At 40.3% G+C, this 20915-nt stretch overlaps 2 protein-coding genes across 4 annotated transcripts in view; one reads left to right on the top strand and one right to left on the bottom strand.

Annotated features, from left to right (window-relative positions):
• The window catches only part of acox1 (acyl-CoA oxidase 1, palmitoyl), a 33505-nt gene extending 17929 nt beyond the window's left edge, over positions 1-15576 (bottom strand). Inside the window, exons 1-8 of one of the 2 annotated variants that reach the window (XM_038278039.1) lie at positions 15344-15576; positions 12993-13152; positions 10422-10582; positions 8241-8348; positions 8036-8155; positions 7823-7938; positions 4179-4348; positions 1852-2014 (exon numbers count right to left, since the gene is read on the bottom strand). In XM_038278039.1, the coding sequence (XP_038133967.1) occupies positions 1852-2014; positions 4179-4348; positions 7823-7938; positions 8036-8155; positions 8241-8348; positions 10422-10582; positions 12993-13152; positions 15344-15452 (1107 nt within the window). In that variant the 5' untranslated portion in view covers positions 15453-15576. Of the gene's footprint in view, positions 1-1851; positions 2015-4178; positions 4349-7822; positions 7939-8035; positions 8156-8240; positions 8349-9238; positions 9400-10421; positions 10583-12992; positions 13153-15343 lie in introns of both variants that reach the window. The other variant, XM_038278040.1, reaches the window with a different exon arrangement.
• Positions 15577-15583: 7 nt separating this feature from the next.
• On the top strand, positions 15584-18847 carry ten1 (TEN1 subunit of CST complex). 2 transcript variants are annotated; one of them, XM_038278041.1, is made up of 4 exons: positions 15584-15751; positions 16026-16183; positions 18290-18483; positions 18638-18847. In XM_038278041.1, exons 1-3 carry the CDS (start codon positions 15663-15665, stop codon positions 18439-18441), a joined length of 399 nt encoding a protein of 132 aa, XP_038133969.1. In that variant the 5' UTR covers positions 15584-15662; the 3' UTR covers positions 18442-18483; positions 18638-18847. The 2 variants fall into 2 exon arrangements, 1 of the variants encoding a protein (XP_038133969.1); XR_005280104.1 differs by having other exon boundaries at positions 15585-15751; positions 18290-18499; positions 18538-18847.
• The last annotated feature ends 2068 nt before the right edge of the window (positions 18848-20915 follow it).

The following is a 20915-nucleotide window of genomic DNA, read 5'->3' as shown; positions in this document are numbered from 1 at the left end:
GCCTTTTGCAGCTGCTTTTTCTATGTCTGCTTCTGTCTCCTTGAACCCCAGTCGGCCTCAGCAGATTGCCGCTCACAGTGAGCCTGGTTCTGCTGGAGGTTTCTTCCTGTTAAAATGGAGTTTTTCCTCTCCACTGTCGCTACAAGCATGCTTAGTGTGAGGGATTGCTGCAATCGACTGGTTTTCCTTAGATAGAAAACTTTTGATTATTTTGACTGGAGGATCTTTTTGAATTGTAAAATGCATCGAGATAACATGTTGAGAAATAGCGCTATATAAATAAACGGAATTGAAATAGAACAAAACTACAGACCCCAATAGAACGAAAGCTTAGTCTTTGATTTGCATCTGCTTAGAAAGATGGACCTCCATGTGGCTTAGAAGCATCAGAGCTCCACCTACAGAAGGCATTGGTTCAAACTGACAGAATAAAATAATTCTCCTGCATAGGAGTCGAAACATCTTCAGGAAAAATGAGCGAAGGTCCGGCTGCCTCAGATTTAAGCCTGTTTTCTTATAAGTAAAGAAAGTCTGTGTTTATATAAACAATAACAGGTATATTGTCTCCGAAATCCCACTTCCTCTTTCACCGCCCTGCTCCGCTCCAGATCGCTGATGCATTGCAGGTTAGTGAGGCTCCATTAAGTAGCTGGTTCCTGATAGTTCTGCTGTACAGACAGCAGATGGCGCCACGTCTGTTTAAACCTGCTAATCCCACCCTATGCTGGAGTTCTATTTAGGCTAAAAAGGACCCTCTAAACACTATTAAAACAGTCTCTTATTTTATCATGATCAAAAAGTTTTTTTTTTTTTTTGTATAGGTATATGACGTGACTTTGCACCATTAAATAATTTAAATGAAGTATTTGTATCTAATTGAAAATCAACCTTAAAGGAATAGTACACCCAAAACATGATTAGCCTTCATTTTCTACTCACCCCAATGCTGAACAACACTCTGGAGTACTTTTTTGATATCTCAAATGCATCTGGAGATCTGGGAGGCTTCTTGCTGTCTGCTGACATTCAAATAATGGAGGTCTATGGCGCCCGAGGCAGAAAGGTCCATAAAAGTCCACAAAAAACGTGTCAATATTCCTCCATACTGCTCGTCCAATGTATTCCAAGTGTCCTGAGTGGGTAGCGTCCATAATTTACTCGAAACGAAGTCATTTAGAATATTTTTAGAGCATAAACAGTAGTGTATAGGATTTCCTAAAAGCGCGTTCACGAGTCTACGGAAACCGCGGCAGACCAAACCAGATGAAAGTGCGCATTCAGCTCGGCAAAGAACTCATGCTCTTCCTCAACACTGAAGTCCTCAGACATTTTTCTTTCGTTGTTTCTTTCTTTGCACAGGTAAACAGCACATTTCTTCTTCTACGCTTGCATTATCGACAGAGCAGACGCTGAATGCGCACTTTCGTCTGGTTTGGTCTGCCGCGGTTTCCGTAGACTCGTGAACGCCCTTTTAGGAAATCCTATACACTACTGTTTATGCTCTAAAAACATTCTAAATGACTTCGTTTCGAGTAAATTCTGGATGCTACCCACTCAGGACACTTGGAATACATTGGACGAGCAGTATGGAGGAATATTGACACGTTTGTTGTGGACTTTTATGGACCTTTCTGCCTCGGGCGCCATAGACCTCCATTATTTGAATGTCAGCAGACAGCAAGAAGCCTCCCAGATCTCCAGATGCATTTGAGATATCAAAAAAGTACTCCAGAGTGTTGTTCAGCATGGGGGTGAGTAGAAAATGAAGGCTAATCATGTTTTGGGTGTACTGTTCCTTTAAAGCTTTTGCTGAGTTTTATTGAGTTTCTTCAGACGTTATCTGGTCAGTACCTCTGGCAGCTGGCTGAAGTCGCCCCGGTTGATGTCTTCAGAGATACAGTGGTATATCTCAGTCATATACTGGCCCACAAATGTGAAAGCATAGGCCATAGCCAGCAGAGGGAAGAGCTTGTACTGCTGCGTCTGATAGTCCAGGATCTGAGGCTCTGGCTCCCTGTAGATCGGAATCACACGGGTTACTTCATTCACTCATTCATTAATTCGAAGGAGGATGTGGTAACACATCAAATGACTAAAAACAAATCATGATGGGTTGTTGAACCTGGTCTAAAGGCAATTAATTAATCTGGAAATGCTGAGTACTCTGCTTCAGATGATGTCTAACCCTAAGCTATATCATTCAATCTTAAGTTCTGAAGCAGTCTTACAGGTTCGCTGTAAGAGCTGTTCGTCAATAAAAGGGTTTATCAGAGTTGATAAATGTTTTGTTTTAATATCAGTAATCTTTTTTTTTTTTTTTTTTTTTTTACTGACGGCGTAAAGAGTCAGTTAAAAAGAAGGAGGTTACAAGAGGTAAAAAGAAGGAGAAGCCATCTGACCTGTGAGGAGGAGAGGCCTAGCTCTGTAACTTTCCTCTTATTTAAACTGAAGTTCAGGAAAAAAACTGTTTAGTTTTCCATTCAGGAATAATCGTCCGAATTTTGCATCCGAAAATCAAGTTGGACGTGGTGGTGGCGTTTAGCGCTCATTAAGAGTCAATGTAGGCAATAACTGACTGAGATAGACCCTGAATCTATTTTATGCAGTAAGTTAGTGGCAATTTAATGGGTTTAACAGGAAAAGAGACGCAATTACAAAATCAAACGCAGCAGCTTTGGTAGGATATACAGAATAAAATCTGTTAATTGCGCGAGAAAGGTTAGGAGTCGCACAGCGCATATAGAGCAGGAGGGGGGCAGACTAAAGCAATAACACCTCTTTTTTTTTTTTTTTTTTCCCCAAAACAAAACACTTTACTTAATCATATTTAGTTACTTAATACAATTGTTTCATGTTAGCAGGGTAGGGCATAAAACAATTGTGTTAGAGGAACTAAATAAGATTAAGTAAATGCCAGAAATGGTTGCATTATTCTTTTCAGTGTAACCATGATACGGGTTTAGGAGGACAGAAAGAAGATTAAGCAGTTACCCTCTTTGAGCCTCATTAAAAACAATGAGGGTCAGTAGAGGAGAGATTAAAAAAAAACAAAACAACAAAAAATTTAAATTTCAGAAAAATAATATAGTAAATATGGATCCTCTTAGCCTCACATAAAACAAGTGCTACAATGGACCAAGTAGCACTAAATTGGTGACTTAGAAATGACGCTGTCAAGGAACGCTATGGACAGCGGAAACATGCAAGAGGAGGAGAGTTTAGTGTCAGAGGTCGTGGATGAGTCTCCTCCGTCATCCATTTTTTTATTTAGAGGAGGAAAGCGGGGACGAAGATGTTGTGGAAGAGGACGCCAGGGCGGCAGAAGCTTGGTTTGGTGTAGAAGGCTTCCAGTCGTACATGTTTGAGCCCTTGCCTCGCAACGCTGCCAGTTCTGTTAGCTCTACGCCTGCCGAAGACACAGACGTCCATCCCCGTGAACACTGGGACGCAACTCAATGGGAAAGGAAAGGATTCTGATTTCAACCGTTGCGTATATTAGCTGCGACATATGAATCAAGATGCTATGACCGAAAAAATTTGATTGACAGATGACCTTTGATATATGATTGGCCGAATTTATGTATAGGCTGACGTAAAACTAACTGGCCTGCAGAAGATAACGAAAAAAAAAATGGATTTTAAGACAGAATTTTTTTTTAAATAGAATTTTTCTAACTTTTTGGACAATATCGTCTGATAAAGAGGACATTCATATGAAAATGTAAATTATGAAATGCTAAATGGACTACATGTGAACTGTAGAATCTGTATTTGATTTGTAAAAATGTTTTATTTTAGTTTTAGTGTCTAGATAAATCTTTTTTTAGATTTGTAAATCAGAATGCATTTACCGAGAAAAACAAATCCGAATACTGATGTTCTGTTAAAACCCAAATCTTGATGTGAAAAATAAAACCACAACAATTAACAGCAATATTAGATCTTTCTCCTTTCAAAAAAAATAAAAATAAAATAAAATAAATAAATAAATAAAACTTACAATAATAAAAACATTTATTCATCTTTGAACTCTTTTCCCTGCTTTTCTTCATGTTTCCAGGCAGTAAATGACCTGTTAGGCTCATATGGATTTAAAATCTTTAAGTTTCTATGTAAGAATGAAGTGGAGCAGCTGCGTTGCTCTGCAGTGTTGTGTGCTTCGGTTTGAGTGGACTGACCCCGGCCGGATCTCAGACTGGTGGCGGACGACGCTGTAGCGTATGGCGATGGTGCAGGACTTGGAGAGGGCCCGAGCTGACTCCCCTACAATCATTGAGCGGACAAACACCATGGTGCCATAGGTCAGCTTGGAACTGGGTGGCTTCACATAGGTCCCATCTGGCCCCACCTAGTGGTGACAAAATGACACATCAGCACTGAAGCCTTATTATGACTGCATGTTTTCTAGGTAAGAGGTCTGCAACCTTTTAGGCAGTGTTGGGAAAGTTCTCTTTCTACGTGAACTAGTTCAAAGTTCAGTTCACACATTTTAAAATGAACTAGTTCAGTTCATAATTCAAAACCAAAAAATGAACTAGTTCATAGTTCTTTTTTTTTTTTTTCATATATTGCTCAATTACACCATAGCCTACTGTAGAACCACAGACAGCAATTATTTTATCAGTTGTAACTCTGAAACTGTGCGTCAGATTTCATCTTCATATCCAGTTTTGAATCCTTATCCAACCAGGGTTTACATTAGCATTGAGGGGACAGCATTTCCCCATTGTTGCTTTAACGCTTTGTTGCTGTCCATTCACTTCACACTAGTAGCAGCTGCAGCTTTCACCCCTACAGTATATTCTCAAAAACATCAGGAAAAATGTGCTGCTTGAATGGTCTTTTTTATGGGTAATTATTAAAAGAAAAATAGGAAAGCAGTCTTTAAGGTGCAAATGTTTTTTTTATTTTTTTTTTATAATTTTTTCCATTTGAAATTCCATTTCAATACATACTAAAAGGAATACTGGAATCCTGGAAAATTATACCAGGCAGGTTTAACAAACAAGTTACAGGGATAGTAAAACCCTCAAGAACAGGGGTCTTCTATGTTTTCCAGACCAAGGACCCCCACACTGATGGCGAGATGGAGCGGGGACCCCCTAACTATATATATTGTATGAAATTGTGTCCTATAGTCACTCTATTACAGATGGAGTAATGTAAAGAAATTAATTTCTCCCTGGGATTATTAAAGTTTTTCTGATTCCTGGTTGTTGTGAAGGAAACGGCGCCCAGCTTGAAAGAGCTCCTGTGTGTCGCTGAATGTGTGCATTGATGACTGAAAGACATCTTCTGTCTCCATTTATCTGTTTACTACAGTGTGTTGATTTCATGTTAATGAGTATTTAAAGACATTTCAATTAGTGGGGGGAAAAATTGCAGGGGGGGAATATAAAAATATCAACTAACCATGCAGACCCTCATGCAGTACCTCCGTAGACCCCCTAGGGGTCGCGGATCCCCTGTTGAAGACCTCCGCTCAAGAAGATTTTACTAACACAAACTGAGGGACCAGGCTGAGGTAGGAATTTAAGGTTACTGAAGTGCGGATTTTTTTACTGAAAGCCGGCGGGCAAACTTGTTGCCATCATCCTCACCGACCACCTGGTCATAAACCTGTTTTAAGCGATCATACTGCTGCTTTGTCGCATCCACGGTCGCTTCCACGCTGCATTTTGTTTTGATGACGCACGCGGCTTTAGGCTACGACGCTGGTAGCTGCTGTTGCCAGATTGGGTGTTTTTCCCGCTACATATTAAGGCCTGTTTACGGTGTGATTTAGCCGGGGTTTCGCCTGGAGGACTCTATAGAAATCTGGCAACCTATTGAACGGAGTTGAACTGAGAGAGCGTGCCGTTCACAGACACCAGAATGAAAGAGTTCACAATAACGTTCATCAGGCAGTAATGCAGTACGTTCAGTTCACGTTCGCCCAAAATATGAACGAGTTCATGAACTTTCGTTCAATGAACGCGTTCAGGCACAACACTGCTTTTAGGAGCCATTTTGCCCAGTGAAATAAAAGCTGTTTCAAACCAACATCATTACATCACCCTCTAATAAAAAACTGCTTTTTATTTTTATAAAATATATGCCGAAGAGAATCTGTTTCCATTTCAAATTACCTACAGTTTATTGGTGTTTTTTAGGTTATAAATCAAGCATGGATTTTCTTTTATAGGATATTTTCTGATATCTAATGACAAGAAAGGAAGAGCTAAAAACATACATTTGTTATCAAACTACATTCAAAACCATTAGCTGGCTCTTTAAAATCGTCAGCCATTAATAAAGGAAAAGTCCGCTCATATTCAGAATTCAAACTTCTGAAAGTACTTTAAATATGAAATTATTACAAACTGTTCAATAAATGATCAGTGTTTTTAATTAAGAGTCATTTTCATGTGAATGTGCTTTACTGGAGGCATCCATGTTTGTCAAAGAACACTACTGCCACCTACTGGTTTGTGACGTCACGGTGCGGTATCGGCTGTTGATCAAGTGCCAGTGCTGTATCTGGTGTTTGTCACAACGCGCTATTATCCAAGTCATCTTTAAAACATTCTTCTTCCAAATGTTGGCTACATATTACGGGTTTTTTCTCTGGCCAGAAGTTCGATGGCAAATCCTCCCTCTTCAAGTTGGCGATCCAACGACCAACCCGTCCGTGGAGGATCAGGAATCAGAAAGGTGGAATAACTCTTTTTTTTCACTTTTACCCGATGTATTCCAGCATCCAGCTGCCATGCACGTGGGCATTGTCAGTTTCACTATAGCTCTGGTGAATTTCAATGGTGAAGTCCTCTGGAAATCTTCAATAATTGTTGTTGATTGCAGATGTGTCTAGTAGTTCCCATTGATTTTGCTTGTAAAGCGGGGAGAATGGCGCTAGGCTTACCGCACCGTGACGTCACTGCTGGAAGATGGCAGGAGGGAGGGGTTAAGGCTGATTTATACTCAGAAACCAGGTCGCCTGCATGAGTGTCGCAGTTAACGCAGATATGCCCCGCCCCTTCCAAAGACACTCTGCTGCACCTCTCCGAAATTGTAGGTGAGCAGACAGGAGGCCTCTGATCGGTCAAATCTACATCCTCTCTACTCTATGCGTATTTCCTGCTTGTTACCTTACTGGCTTGTTTTTTTTTTTTTTTGTATGACCGCCATTGTGGAAAACAACTCATGAAAATGGACCAGCTAGAACACTGAGGTGCACGAGAACGCTGGGACCCTTTTCCAACCTGGATCCCTGCTCTTTTTGGCCCTTCATTGTTACACAAATTGCCCGCACTTCCTCGCCGCCTCGGCCGTATCCAGACCCACAGCTAGTTCCTGATTGTCCCTCTTGCGTTGTGGCATGGAATAACATAGCGCAGACCACGCTTCAATATTGAATATAAATCAAAAATATCTGCAACATACCTGCGACACACTGCTGCGCGAGGATAACCAGCCCTTTACTATATTGGGGCAAAAACGGCCGTTCCCGGACTCAGTGATCGCGATGAAAAAGGTTTTTATTTTTGACACATTAATGCAAAATTCATTAAATCATTTTGAACAAATTTTTAGGTATAAATAACGATCCATTGATTATTCCTCGCTGACCGGACCTCTCCTTTAAGAGCCATTGCAGAGGCTCCAAAGAGCCACTTGAGACTGAGGTTGCAGACCTCTAGAACTAGAATCTAGATCTTCAGAATCACAGTCTAATGAACATCACATTAATACCTCAGCAGTTATTCAATGTTGGTAAGAGTGCAATAAAATAATGTTCATATCTTTGCAGAGAGATGCTCCGGTTCTGAGGTAGTCTGATTACCTTGGAATACTTCATCAACATATTCTCTCGAGGAATTCTCACGTTCTCCAATTTCAGGAATCCATTATCAACTTCATTAAAGCCAAACTTGGGGCCAATATCACCAACAACAATACCTGAGGGAGAAAAGCAGAGAAGAGAGTAACTCAAACAGATGACAGATGGTTTGGTTACAAATACTACAGTAAACCCTTTCTAACAGACTGGGATTACCTGGCAGAGGCTCATGGGTGGTCATGTCGCGGATGGGAACGATGAAAGCATGCAGGCCGTGGCAGTTTCCCAGACTGTAGAGCTGGGCTAAGACAATGGCATGGTTGGAGGTCTTCCCCACTGGAACAGAAGGGAGAGAGGATCAGTTTGGCTCTATCAGTGCAGAAACTCCTCATGTCTATCACAGGATTGTGACGCCGCTTACGTCCTCCGGGCCACCATTTGATGGAGCTGACGGTCGGACTGTTCAGGACAAACTCCTGTGTGGCTGGATCGTACGTCGCTGTGGTCTCCAGCCCCCTGAGATGTGTCCCTGCGTCCAGAAACAGTTTAAAAATCAAAGCCCAACAGGACACAAGTTTAAAAAATGAGGATATTTAGTTATGGATTAATAATTATGACTGTATAACAACCTGTTTAGGCCACATGGGTTTGAATTTCAATGCAAAGAAAAGCCAATTCAGTATGCAGCTACGACACAAAGGAGTAAAGCATCTTGTAGTGTTTGACAGATCTCAGCATGGTGCTGAAATATATTGAGATTATGAGAAAGTGAGACACAAACACAGGCCCCAAACAATGCTTTAACAAAGCGTGAGGTGATAGAGAGGAAAGGGAAGGGGTCATGCTAACAGCTGGAGGTTAATCTACAGGAGGAGCCGGGAATTTTAAGCTTAAGGTTTTAGTCGCTGTGGACAGAAGTTCATCTGCTTTAGAAACTTTAACCGTGCTTCTCATGTGGAGTGGAGAAGATAAGCTATCACATATTACGACTTCATGAGACACTTTAACAATCAGATATTTACCTGCATATCCCTGAAGAAAAAAAAAACAAATTACCTCACAGATAAAACTTAAAAGTCACTTTCAGCTGCTTCTGGACTGCGATGCAAGTTCAGTGACTTATCTGTGAGGTAAAAGCAGAACTGAGCCTGGTTCTGCTGGAGGTTTCTTCCTGTTAAAAGGGAGTTTTTCCTCTCCACTGTCACTATGAGCATGCTTAGTGTGAGGGATTGCCTGGTTTTCCTTAGCTAGAAAACTTTGGATCAATCTGACTGGATGATCTGGTGAACTGTAAAGTGCCTTGAGATGACATGTGTTGTGAACTGGAGCCATAGAAATAACCTGAATTTAATAAAAATTACAAGACAAAACACTGCTGTGTGACAAACTGAAGGTTTGGACGGGTCCGTTTTATTTTACCGTGGCCGATCTCGGTCTGAGCGTAGGTGCCGATGATCTCTAGGTTCCAGGCGGGCATGAAGAAACGGTCCATTTGAGCCGGAGTGGCCTGGTTGAGCAGGGTGGGCAGGAACATCGCCAAGTGAAGATCCAAGGGCGATGGCCTGCCGGGGTGAACACAACTGGGCCGCGCAAGCCGTAAGGAGGGGGAGGGGGGGCAAACAGGGAAGAAAAGCAGGGGGGGTTTATGGAAAAGGTGTGGAGGGAGATATTAATGATGGATGGAAGCCATCAGATAGAAAGTTAAGGCAGGTGAATTACAGAGGAAGATTCAGATTGTTTTCATCAAGAGAGAGATGGGAATGATTCCCATGGTTCAGAGGGAAGCAGAGAAGGGGAGAGAGAAAACAGCAAAGAGAAAAGCAACAAAGACAAAACAGCTGGTGAGCAAAAAAAACCCCAAAAAACACATGCATATTTGATTCCAGCATAATTATGGTTTTCATTCAATCCAACCTCATTCCCTCATTTCCAATGAAAATCTCATATCAGTGTTTATAGAATCACAAACTGCTTTTGATTTATGGTTTTGTTCTCTAGTGATGCTCTAAACCAAACCGACATCTGACCATTGGCTCAAACGCAGCGGCTGCTTCTCTTTTTGATTCGGTCCACTAAAGTAGACATGGCCGCCGCCCTGATCACACAGCGCCGCTCGTTCACCGTCTAATCCCACAATTACCACTAGACTAAAATCTCAGCAGCCAATCAGAACACAGAACTCCTGGTTATTAGTCTTCATTTGTCAAAGATAGTAATCAATTATGACACATTTGATCATAATGAACATCATTGGTGGATTATTATAGCATGGAAACAAGCAGGAAACAGGTTAGTTTAACAGATGGTGTTAATCCCACAGGAGAACAATGTTAGTTCTAGAGCAGCTACAGGAGCTTTTTAGGACATTTTGTTAGAAAAATCATTCCTAATATGAGCTCTCCTGTTAGCAGAAAGGAGGCCCGACTCCACTACATGATACCCATCTGTCAAACACACACAAGAATCTTCCTTTTTCTCTCCTTGGTACCAAACTGTTGGACATAAAAATTGGGGTTTGGGCTTTTTAACCTTACAGAATGTGTCTCTTAGGGCCTCAGGAACTGATACAGTGAGTGATTTAGTCTCTACATCCAGGACTGACCGTGACCCAGCTCAGTCTGGGCATATGTGCCCACGGCCTGGTAGGACTCTGCCAGAGACAGCCATTTCTTGGCCTGCTGAGGGTCGCACAGACTGCGCAGGCTTGGGATGAACATGGTAAAGTGCAGCCCAAAAGCTTCGTGTTGGTTCCCTATAGCCATTCTGGGTGAATGGGAGTTAAAGCTCAGATTCACTTTCAATCAACAGACAACAAAACACATCAGCTGGTATAAATAGAAAGAGATCTGGTGAAGACAAAGTCAGACTCTGAAAGATGTCTAAGATTATGACTTAAATTAGGACTTAAAAAAAGACAAGGGTATAATGCATACTCCAAAAAAGTAAAAAAAAACAAAACAAAAAAACAATCCACTGGACTTTGTTTCCAAATTTGAAGACGTTTCTCTTCCCATCCAGGAAGTTTTTCAATTTAAAATGTCAGAAATAGCGTTGAGTTCCAGGCTTTATACAGCAGCCCAACAGAGGCTTTTTTTTTGTTTAGAAAACAAATTGAAATTGCGAGGAATTGAATTGCAAATTGAAACAGATGAATGGGTCCACCCCTTTGGAATGGGGGTCAATTGTCTTCTTTTGTAAGCCTGTAATTCATGTTGGTGGAGAAACCAAGCTGGCTTCTTCAGAAAGGACCAGAAGAGACGGGCAGAGTTGAAGTGAAGATGGGGCAGGTGGAGGTTCACTAACCTGACTCCACCAGATGGATTAGCTCCGCATATCCATCTGGAAACCTTCCGTTGAAGTAATTTTGGGAAGGGGCGAAAATACTGGTTAGCTGATTGGCCTATGTTGGTGATAGACGGGCCAAATAAACCAATCAGATCAACGAAGCATATGACGTACTAACAGAGCGACGACGAAGAGGAGCCAATTGATAGATCAAACTCTTGCCAAAACCAGTCGGGAGAAGAGCAAAAACATCTTTTCCTCTGAGAAAAGCCTCCAGAGCAGTGTTTTGCTCTTCTTTCAGTGAAGAAATACTCTGTAATTCCAATAAAACTTGCTCGATAGCCACGCTAACGCTAGTTTCATGGGCTGAAGCTGCCATGTACTTTAGACTGAACTGTCGCGCTTCTCGTTGCGTCACACCTCAACCCGCCTCAAAGCCAACGCTGATTGGACGTTCGTTTGGTGAACGGCTACAAATTTTCTTTAACGGAGAGTCTCCAGACTGATCTGCGAGTGAAACCTTGAAAGCTCGCGAGATCAGGATGGTCTCACGAGTCTAGAGGTTCACCTTCCCTATAGTTAAACAACCCTAAAGTTACAGCCGGAGATACGTGACATGGTTCAAATCAAAGTACATATTCCGTAAAAGACCCGACCGCTGTGTCAACCCTGCCAATCCAATTAGCAAACATAATAAATTTCATTTTAACATTTCCAGCCTGCTGAGGTCATACCCAGGAAGACCGAATGCTGTCAGTGCAGCAGAGCGTTACAGGTTTCCTTTCTTTACCACTTTCCTTACAATTCACAATTATCCACCACTTTGGTGTTTCTCATAAATCCTCATAAAACACATGAAGGTTTGTGGTTGAAATGTGGCTTGTGTGAATAAAAGTTGAAGCGGTATAAACTGCGCTGCTTCTGCCTTCAGAAATGCTGTAATCTGGCAGCCTGTACAACCTCCGACACACTTATAATCTCCTCTGAACTTTGCTCAGGCTGATTTTTGTTTGTTTCAAACTCAGTTATTACGTCCAATGTAAGGTTTTTTTCTCACCCTGTCACATCTTTCAGATGCTTGCAGGCAACTTTCTGACTATCGTGGGTAAACTTCCTTCATAAAACGGAGCCAATATGTAGAATATGTTAAATGTCGCTTTCTTAATGCAACCAGCTGGTTGGTTTCCTATCGGCTGGCTATAAAAGCAGAGGAGCTGGTCTTCAGTCAGGCTAAAATGGATCTACATCAGGTTTAATGAATGACATACTGGGTTCCTCACTGGGAATAAATTAGTCCACTTGTTTAAAAGAGAAATTTTAGTTAAAGGAAAAGTCCGCTCATATTCAGAAATCAAACTTCTGAAAGTTCTTTAAATATGAAATTATTCCATAAATGATCAGTGTTTTTATTTCAGAGTAATTTTCCTGTGAATGTGCTTTACTGGAGGCATCCATGTTTGTCAAAGAACACTACTGCCACCTACTGGTTAGTGACGTCACGGTGCGGTATCGGCTGTTGATCAAGTCCCAGTGCTGTATCTGGTGTTTGTCACAACGCGCTATTATCCAAGTCATCTTGAAAACATTCTTTTTCCAAATGTCGGCTACATATTACGGGTTTTCAGTAGCAGTTGAGCAAAAATGGCCGCTCCCAGACTCAGTGATCGCAAAAAAATTACTGTTTTTATTTTTTTCCTGATGAAAGCTACATCTATTATTTCACCGGAAACATATTATTTTTAGATATAGATAATGATCCATTGATTATTCCTTGCTGACCGGACTTTTCCTTTAAAGCTGAGGCTATTAGCATCATTTTATATAATATCTCCATGTGAGTATTTGCAAGTTGTAGTTGCAAACTAGTGAGCGGTTTGTCTCAGCGTACCTCTTGTAGTAGTAGATCTCCTCCGGGTCTGCGATGCCATACTCGCGGAGCTTTAGGATCATCTGAGCGCTCTTTCGAACGGCCTGGTCATAGCGTTCACTGCGGGACAAGAAGTTTGGGTCCTCCTCGTTGAAGTCTGGATCACTGAAAACCAGCGACTCTACAGAAGATAAACAAAAAATATTCAACATTATGAAGGCAGAGCTATTTTAATAGCCCAGAGGAGGAAATTATTAGTATTAAATCTGTCACATATTAGGGCTGGACAAAATGTTTTTCCTTCTTGTTTTTTTAATCAGTGATGCTTAGAAAATTGTTTAACAGTAGGTTCTATGATGCACTTTATCTTATTATTATGAAAATTAAATAAATGTTTTTAAAAAATGTGTTTTTGCATGAATAGGGATGAATATTTAATTCATATGGGATTCAAATTTATGGCATTCATTAAGGGCATCCAACATTTTTGTTCAGTCCTCGGGTGAAAAATGAAATCCTTGATTTTGTGGATTTGTCTTCTGACACATTAGGTTTTTCAAAGGACGCCGGTGTTCTGTCAGATGAGCATACTCCGTCAGACCAGCATACACATAGTCAATATGCAACACGTCAGATTTGCATACACGCATGCTAGTCCCGTTTATCCCTTTAGTTTTGTACAAAAAAAATACACTTTAAACTATCTCCACAGGCGTGTATCTCTTTAGTCACAATTTAAGGTCAGACAGCAATGCACTTAAAAAAATACACCCAAAAGTAAGTAATTAAATTGTTTATTTTGTACTTGACTAAAGGGATACATGCCTATCGTGGTAGTTTAAAGTGTATTTTTCGTACAAAAATGAAAGATAAACTAAAAGAATAAATGGGTTTTGATTATGGGTATGCTGGTCTGATATGACAGAACACCTGCACTCACTAGCAGGAATCCTGGTAGGTCTATTACTACTTCTGGGATATACCAGTGAAGATTCTCAGCCGTCCAGGTCATAGTCATTCCAAAAAAGTTTAAAAACAATTTTCTATTCAAAATGTCAGGAAAAAGTTTGAGGTTTTATACAGTAGCCCGACAAAGCCTCGTTTTGGCTTAGAAACATGCAAATTGAAATGGACGATTGGATTGGGGGTCATTTGGTTTTTTTGTTAGCTTGTAATACCCCATACCTGTCTATGTCTCTGAAAGGGGGGGCATTAAAGGGAATTGTTGGCCTGACTGAAGAGGCGAATTGAAAAAGCTTCCTGGATGGGAAGCGAACCGTCTTCAAACTTGGAAACAATGTCCAGTGGATTGTTTTTTAACTTTTTTGGAACACTTCTGGGATGAAAGAAGGCTGCTGCTCTTCTTCTCTACAGTAAAGACCTTTTTTCTATCTGAAAATATTCATATAAAAAAAATTACCACTGCTAATCAATGAGCGGAAATCAAAGATGTGCCGCCCTACTGTTTACAATCTATGACTGTTTAACGCATTACATTTGGAGCATGTTCCTATAGATCACCCTTAATCAGAAGATTTCTATTTTATCCCATAAAGTATATAAAAATAACACTGAATGCATGTTTTAGTTATTTTAACCTACAACATGTTTGACATTTTAAGGTGGGAATAACAGAAAAGCATGAGATTACAAAAATGCTTTCTACGGATGAGGATTAGGGCCACTGGGAAAAAAAAAAAAAAGTTAAGTGATTTTTTAATTTTATTTCAGTTTAACATAGGAAAAAAAGTGAGAATTCTGACTTTTTTTCTCAGAATTCTGACTGTATTCTGAAAATTAAAAAAGTCAGAATTCTGACTTTAATCTCAGAATTCTGACTTTTTCATTATCAGAATACAGTCAGAATTCTGAGAAAAAAGTCAGAATTCTGACTTTTTTCTCATACTAAACTGAAATAAAATTTAAAAATTAGTTAACTTTTTTTTTTTTCCAGTGGCCCTAATCCTTTTCCGTAGCTTTCCATTTGAATATTCAAATAAATGTTTTTGCATTTGTTTTACCCCGTGTACAGATAAACATAGACTTAACATGATGCCAGTGGTGACATTGCTTGGTTTTATTACCTGTTTGGCATAGATATGAGCAAAGGAAACTAAAGCCGAATTTACACCTCATACCTGCCCAATCACTATAATATAAAACATCTTATAAATAGGACTTTATATGAGATTTAACGCAGAATTCCTTCTTAATGATGATTAAGAGGGACACAGATCTGAAACTTAGAATTAAGTTTGCAGGTTTTGTTTTGGTAGCTTTCCTAATTAATGTGTTAAGCTCTTATGGCAGTCAGGAAGATAACTGTGAGCAAAACCAGCTTTAAAAACTAATAAACGTCATTCCAAGCTCACCAATTTCTCGTCTTCTTTTGGTCTTCTCCGGGCCTCCGTCCAAAATATACGTCAATTTTTCGGCGTCAAACGCCGCATTTTGGCGTTCTCGTATAATATCGGGATTCATGGCTCTATAAGCAGAGCGAAACACGCGACTTTATGGACGGAAAACAAGCGAAAAACTGTTGTATAACTAGAGACACCTCTGTCACCTGCTGGAGACCCCGGTAATGTCCTCACTGCGCAGCCGCAGAGGGGCGGGCGCACGTACGTTACGTGTGTACCCGGAAGTCCTTCTCCTTCTCCGGACTTCACTTATTTTTTATAGTTATTAATCATGTCTATGCTTCCCCCGGCCGCAGTGTTCCGGCTTCCTTGGGAAGTGAACTCTTTGAAGGAAGGGGAATCAGTGCGAACATTCGGCAGGTCGGGATTTTGGTTTCGGTTCCGAATCGCACAGTTTCTGGCTTTGTTTTCTCGCAGGGATGGACTAGTGAACCTTCCTGGGTCAGGGTTACCTGGGTTGGCCGCAGGGCAACGTTAAACATTATATATAGTTTAGAACAATTTGATTTTAAATAATATTTTAATAGTACCACAGTGTTGTGACATTAGGATTCACCTGCTGAGAGGAGGACTTTGATAATCTTTCTTCCCCATATTTTTTGTTACACTGATATCTTGTTTTATGGCTTTGCAGGCTGGTCTGCTATCAGCCAGATGAATCCAGAGCCACCCTCTCTGCCCAGCATGCTTCCAAAGAGCACCTTGTGTTTGTCCACACCCAGTTTGTTGAACCATTTAACCCGATAATAGGAGCCCAGTACCTGGTTTTGGGTGAAACAGAAAACTCTGAAGGTAACAGACCTCTCTCATAGTAGGCCACATTTTCAAAGTTAGGTATACATATATAAGTTTGAGAACTTCTCTATCACATGTTTGCATGTAGTAGTGATTGTTTAATGAGGCATCTTGAAGCCAAACTGGATTGATACTGTCTCACAGAATACTGACACCTGCTGGACATTTAAAGACACTACAGGCAGCTTATTGGGCAGACTAAACTCAACAGATTCTATGGCCTAGTACAATGATATCATTTAAATTATTGTTGGTTATATTGTATTATTTCATATCTATGTTTAAACTGAAAAGTTTTTTGATATTTTTAGATGCAGCCAATAAATCCTGTAAACTTATATCATAACGTGAAAATTCAGGGGAAATGAGGATGCTTGTGGGTGAGGATTTTAAATCCTATAAAAAAAAAAAAAGTACAGTAAAAAAACAGCAAATAAACTAAGAGTCAATTTGAAATAAACTTTAATTCAGATAAGTTGAGTGATAACTTACAGGAAAAATGTGACACAATTAAAAAATTTAAATAAAAAAGCAACGGCTGTTCCGATTTCTTTCAGGCTGCTTCAAAATTATTGATTATTTTAATGATAAACCGCAAAAGATTAGATTTTTTTTTTAGCAGATGCATTATGTTGACAGATACGTTTTTAAACACAGTTTAAGTCAGTTAGAAAGAACTCCTGTATCGGTCCCATAACTTTCTTGAAACAACAAGCGTACCGACACAGCGTTTTGCTCTCTGTGCTCAAAGCATGCACCAACGCATCTGGTTTTTGATGGACCCAGCACTAGATGCAGAATTTTTTATTTTTTTTTATTTTGTCTTAGAATAAATTAATATCAAACTGATATTTTTTTTTATTCTAACCTTTGATTTGAATGGCAACTGGACTGGGTTCATATAGTGCTTTTTTTTAGTCATGCTGACCAGGGCAAATATTAGATTAGAGCTACATTCACATGATAAACCAATGCACCAATTGCCTCACAACTTAGACCCTTTGACACACAAACAGGGGGGGATTTACCATTAGGCAAAACTAGGCAGTTGCCCAGGGCCCCAAGTTCCATAAAAATCCTTTTGGTAAAATGCCATCAGAACGCTGATAATATTAACTGTGTCTCAGCCCCCCCCCCCCTTCAGTGTCCACCATATTGGATCAGTCCATTTGCTGCACATGTTCAGAAAGGTCCAAACAGACAGCAGCAAACCATTTGAAAACAGACGATACAAAGAGCAGTGTTGCCAACTTAGCGCTTTAGTCGCTATATTTAGCCACTTTTCAGACCCCTCTAGCACTTTGATTTCTAAAAAGCTCCTAGCGCCAAATCTAGAGACTTTTTTCTGCTACTGGAGACTTTGGAGACAACATCTAAAAGCAGCGAACTCTGCTCTCCAGAGCGAGTAGATTGGTAACCCCGCCTCCTGCTCTCCTCTATCTTGTCTGCTGTCATGATTCATGTAGCTATTATTTCATCCAAATGAAAAATGGAGAACAGATAAGCAGATCATGGCTTGTCTACAGTGAAAAGAACGACTGGGTTATTTACTTTGGCCTTTTTGGAAACACAGGAAGGAGCAATCAGCTAAGTGAGCTTAGTGCTTGGAAAAAATCTTTCATTCCTTTAGAGACAGCATGAAAAGTCAGCTGAGTACAAAACATAGAGAGGAAAACAAGAAGAAAAGTGACAAGAAGAGAGGGACACAACCTAGAACAGATCATGGATGTCTATTATATTAACATTTCTCTATCTGTAGAATGGGTCTGTTTTATGTGTTGTCTTCTCAATTCAGAGGGCCCCCTGCCTGTCTTTGCCTAGGGCCCCAAATTTCCTATATCCGCCCCTGCACATAAATGTACTTTTAATTGGTGTTAATAAAATAGTTTGAGAGAATAAAAGACAAAATTCTTAGGATTTAGTGAATGGATGTTTAAGTGAATGTCACACTGCTCAGTTTGACTTTATTATATTTTTATATTTCAAATCAGGTGAGGTGTCATTGATGTGTTTGGCAAACGGTCTGCTTTCTTCGGAAGGGACTTTAAAAGAAACAAGCAGAGGCTTCCTTGTATCACCTACCCACATCCGTTTGTCCTACAGGGGTCGGAGTGACGGTTCGTGCCCGTGTGCTGAACTGTGTTGACGGTGTAAACATTGCACTTCTGCAGAGGGCTGTCGCAGAGCAGCGGAGTTTCTTCGCTGAGAGGGAGAGCAAACGGGTGGAGGCGACGCACCCAGGGGATGGAACCTGATGAAGGCCTCCATGCTGTGACGCTGGCAGGGCTACACTACCTTTCATTAACTTTTATTCCTTCTGAATTACATCTGTCTGGTTGACTGATAAAGTGCTAGATATTATCTATTGCTGCATGTTTGGAAAAATAAATTAGTTCTCCAGAAGATTCAGCAGTCCCGTCTATTGTTAGATGTTTATTTGATGGTTTCTGATACTTTTTAACAATATTCAGCTTTATGCAACCTTATTGTTTTGTATTTTTCAAAGCTTATTTAAAAGTAACAGATTTACCTGTTTGGTGAATGAGAACAGATGTGGAATATTTTTTTATTCTATTTGTTATTTCAATAAAGAACATATTTTTATAGCTGTGAATTACTGCTGTGTGTAAAAATAAAAAAAAATCCCTGGAAAATCTGATCTCACTGAATCTTTGCGCCTCTTGTTCCAACTTCTCTACGATGTAGGAATATCCTGAAGTCTCAGGAAATAAGTTATTAGATTTTTTGAATAAAGCAACCAATCTTAGAAATAAACTAATGACGTCTTCAGGCTCAGGAAAGGATGGAGCGGAGCAGATATTTCAGTTTTAAAAAGCGAAAATTGTACCTAAATAAATGACCCAAGTTTATTTTTGGTAATAGAAAACATATTATGTACATTTTTAATCAGAAGTTTCCCCGCCGTCCCAAATCTGACCAAACCGCTTTGACCTACAATGAATCATGAGAAACGAAGGGATGTTGGATATTTTTCGGTAATACTGTAGCTCTGACGAACAAATACCAGGATTTCTAGAAGCTCTGTCATTTGCTGAGTCCAGAGGATGTCCTAGAAACTACTAATCACTGCTGGCTGATCTTACCCCATTGATGGACACTGCTTCTAATTAACTGAGGTATTTTTGTTTGGCCATCTAAGCAGCAAGTTATGCTTACAGCTGTTCCTAAACTAAGTCAAAAAACAATCCACTGGAATTTGTTTTGAAGTTTGAAGACGTTTTGCTTCCCATTCAGGAAGCTTTTTTAATTCAGAAATCCTGGAGTAATGTTGAGTTCTGGGCTATAAAGTTCCTAAAGCCTAGCCTGACGTAGTCCTACTCAATTCTAGTCAGAATATGAGTCTGATGCTGCTCCATAGAGCTGTGATTATGGGGCGTGTTTCGAACGAACCAGAAAAAAAAAATACCTCTGCACTCAATTGGATAGACCTACAACCAATAAGAGCAACGGATGTGACGTATGTTAAGCGAGGCATAGTTGTTGTCAACAAAAATCAAAGCGTGCAGATGCACGCCTATAATTAGAAGATGAGCCTTGATCGCGTTTCTCTGTTCCTCTTTTAAAATAAATTTGCTGTCGATATCTTCTAGAACAGACCTAATAGCAGAATCTACACACCTCAACTCTCCATGTGGTTGATTACGTTTCTGTTGATCATCTGTCCATCATCGTATAAAGCCCGCCCTGACAATTTGATTGGCCCGCCAGATATTGTGCGAGCATACTCGCACTACTGTTGAGCAATGCCAGACCGAACTTCCCGACCTCAAACGTTGTGGGCGGGACTAAGTTCGGAATGGCACCCAGGCTAGCTAAAGCCTGGAACTCAACGCTAATTCTGAGATTTTGAATTGAGAAAGCTTCCTGGATGGGAAGCGAAATGTCTTCAAACTTGGAAACAAAGTCCAGTGGATTGTTTTTTAAAGTAGTTTTGGAATGAGTGCATTTTGAAGCACTAATTCACTGTCTTGTTATGTTTCAGTAAAGTCTGAGGGCCTGGTCTCCAAAGTATCCACATAAATGGGATGATTTTCTTGGGCTATTAATGACTGCATGTACAATAACATGCAAGTAGAATATGTTTAAATGTGCGTAGACATTTTCTGCCATTATATCGATGCCTCCTTTGTGACTGCAGAGATGGAGCTAACACACCAGCATCAAACTGGGCAGTTTGTCAAAGTGGACTCTGGTTGCTGATTGGTGGAGCTGGTTGGCCGTCATCTGCTGGTCGGAGATCAAAGCTTTCTTTACTTTATCTAACTTTATTCTAATATTTTCATGACTATTGACAACATATGTTGTAAGGCAGGTTCTGTTCCAGGTAGCAGCTCGCCATTAATTGACCCACAACTGGCTTCACCTGGCCAATTCCTGCAGATATTCAACACACAGCGCCACCTGTCGGTTTCTAAAGACCAAGGTAGTGCAGCTGCTCTGGTGGCTTCCCCCCCACACTACTGATTGGCGAAACTCACCTCAGCTTATAAAATGTGCTTGTGCTCTATGATTGGTTAGACTCACGGGTGTGTCTTGTGTTTTGTTCAGGTATGACGGAGTATTAAGGCCAGGCTAGATATTTCTTTTTCTTCTATTTCAAGAGTAAAGTCATAGAATTATGAGAATAGTCATAAAATTACGAGAAAAAATTCACGAGAATAATAAAAAAAATACGAGAATAAAGTCGTAATATTAGGAGAATAAAGTC

Source organism: Cyprinodon tularosa, unplaced genomic scaffold, assembly GCF_016077235.1.
Source record: "Cyprinodon tularosa strain WSP-4 unplaced genomic scaffold, ASM1607723v1 ctg137, whole genome shotgun sequence".
NCBI classification, from domain to species: Eukaryota; Metazoa; Chordata; class Actinopteri; order Cyprinodontiformes; family Cyprinodontidae; genus Cyprinodon; species Cyprinodon tularosa.
This window is presented reverse-complemented; position numbering and strand designations above follow the sequence as displayed.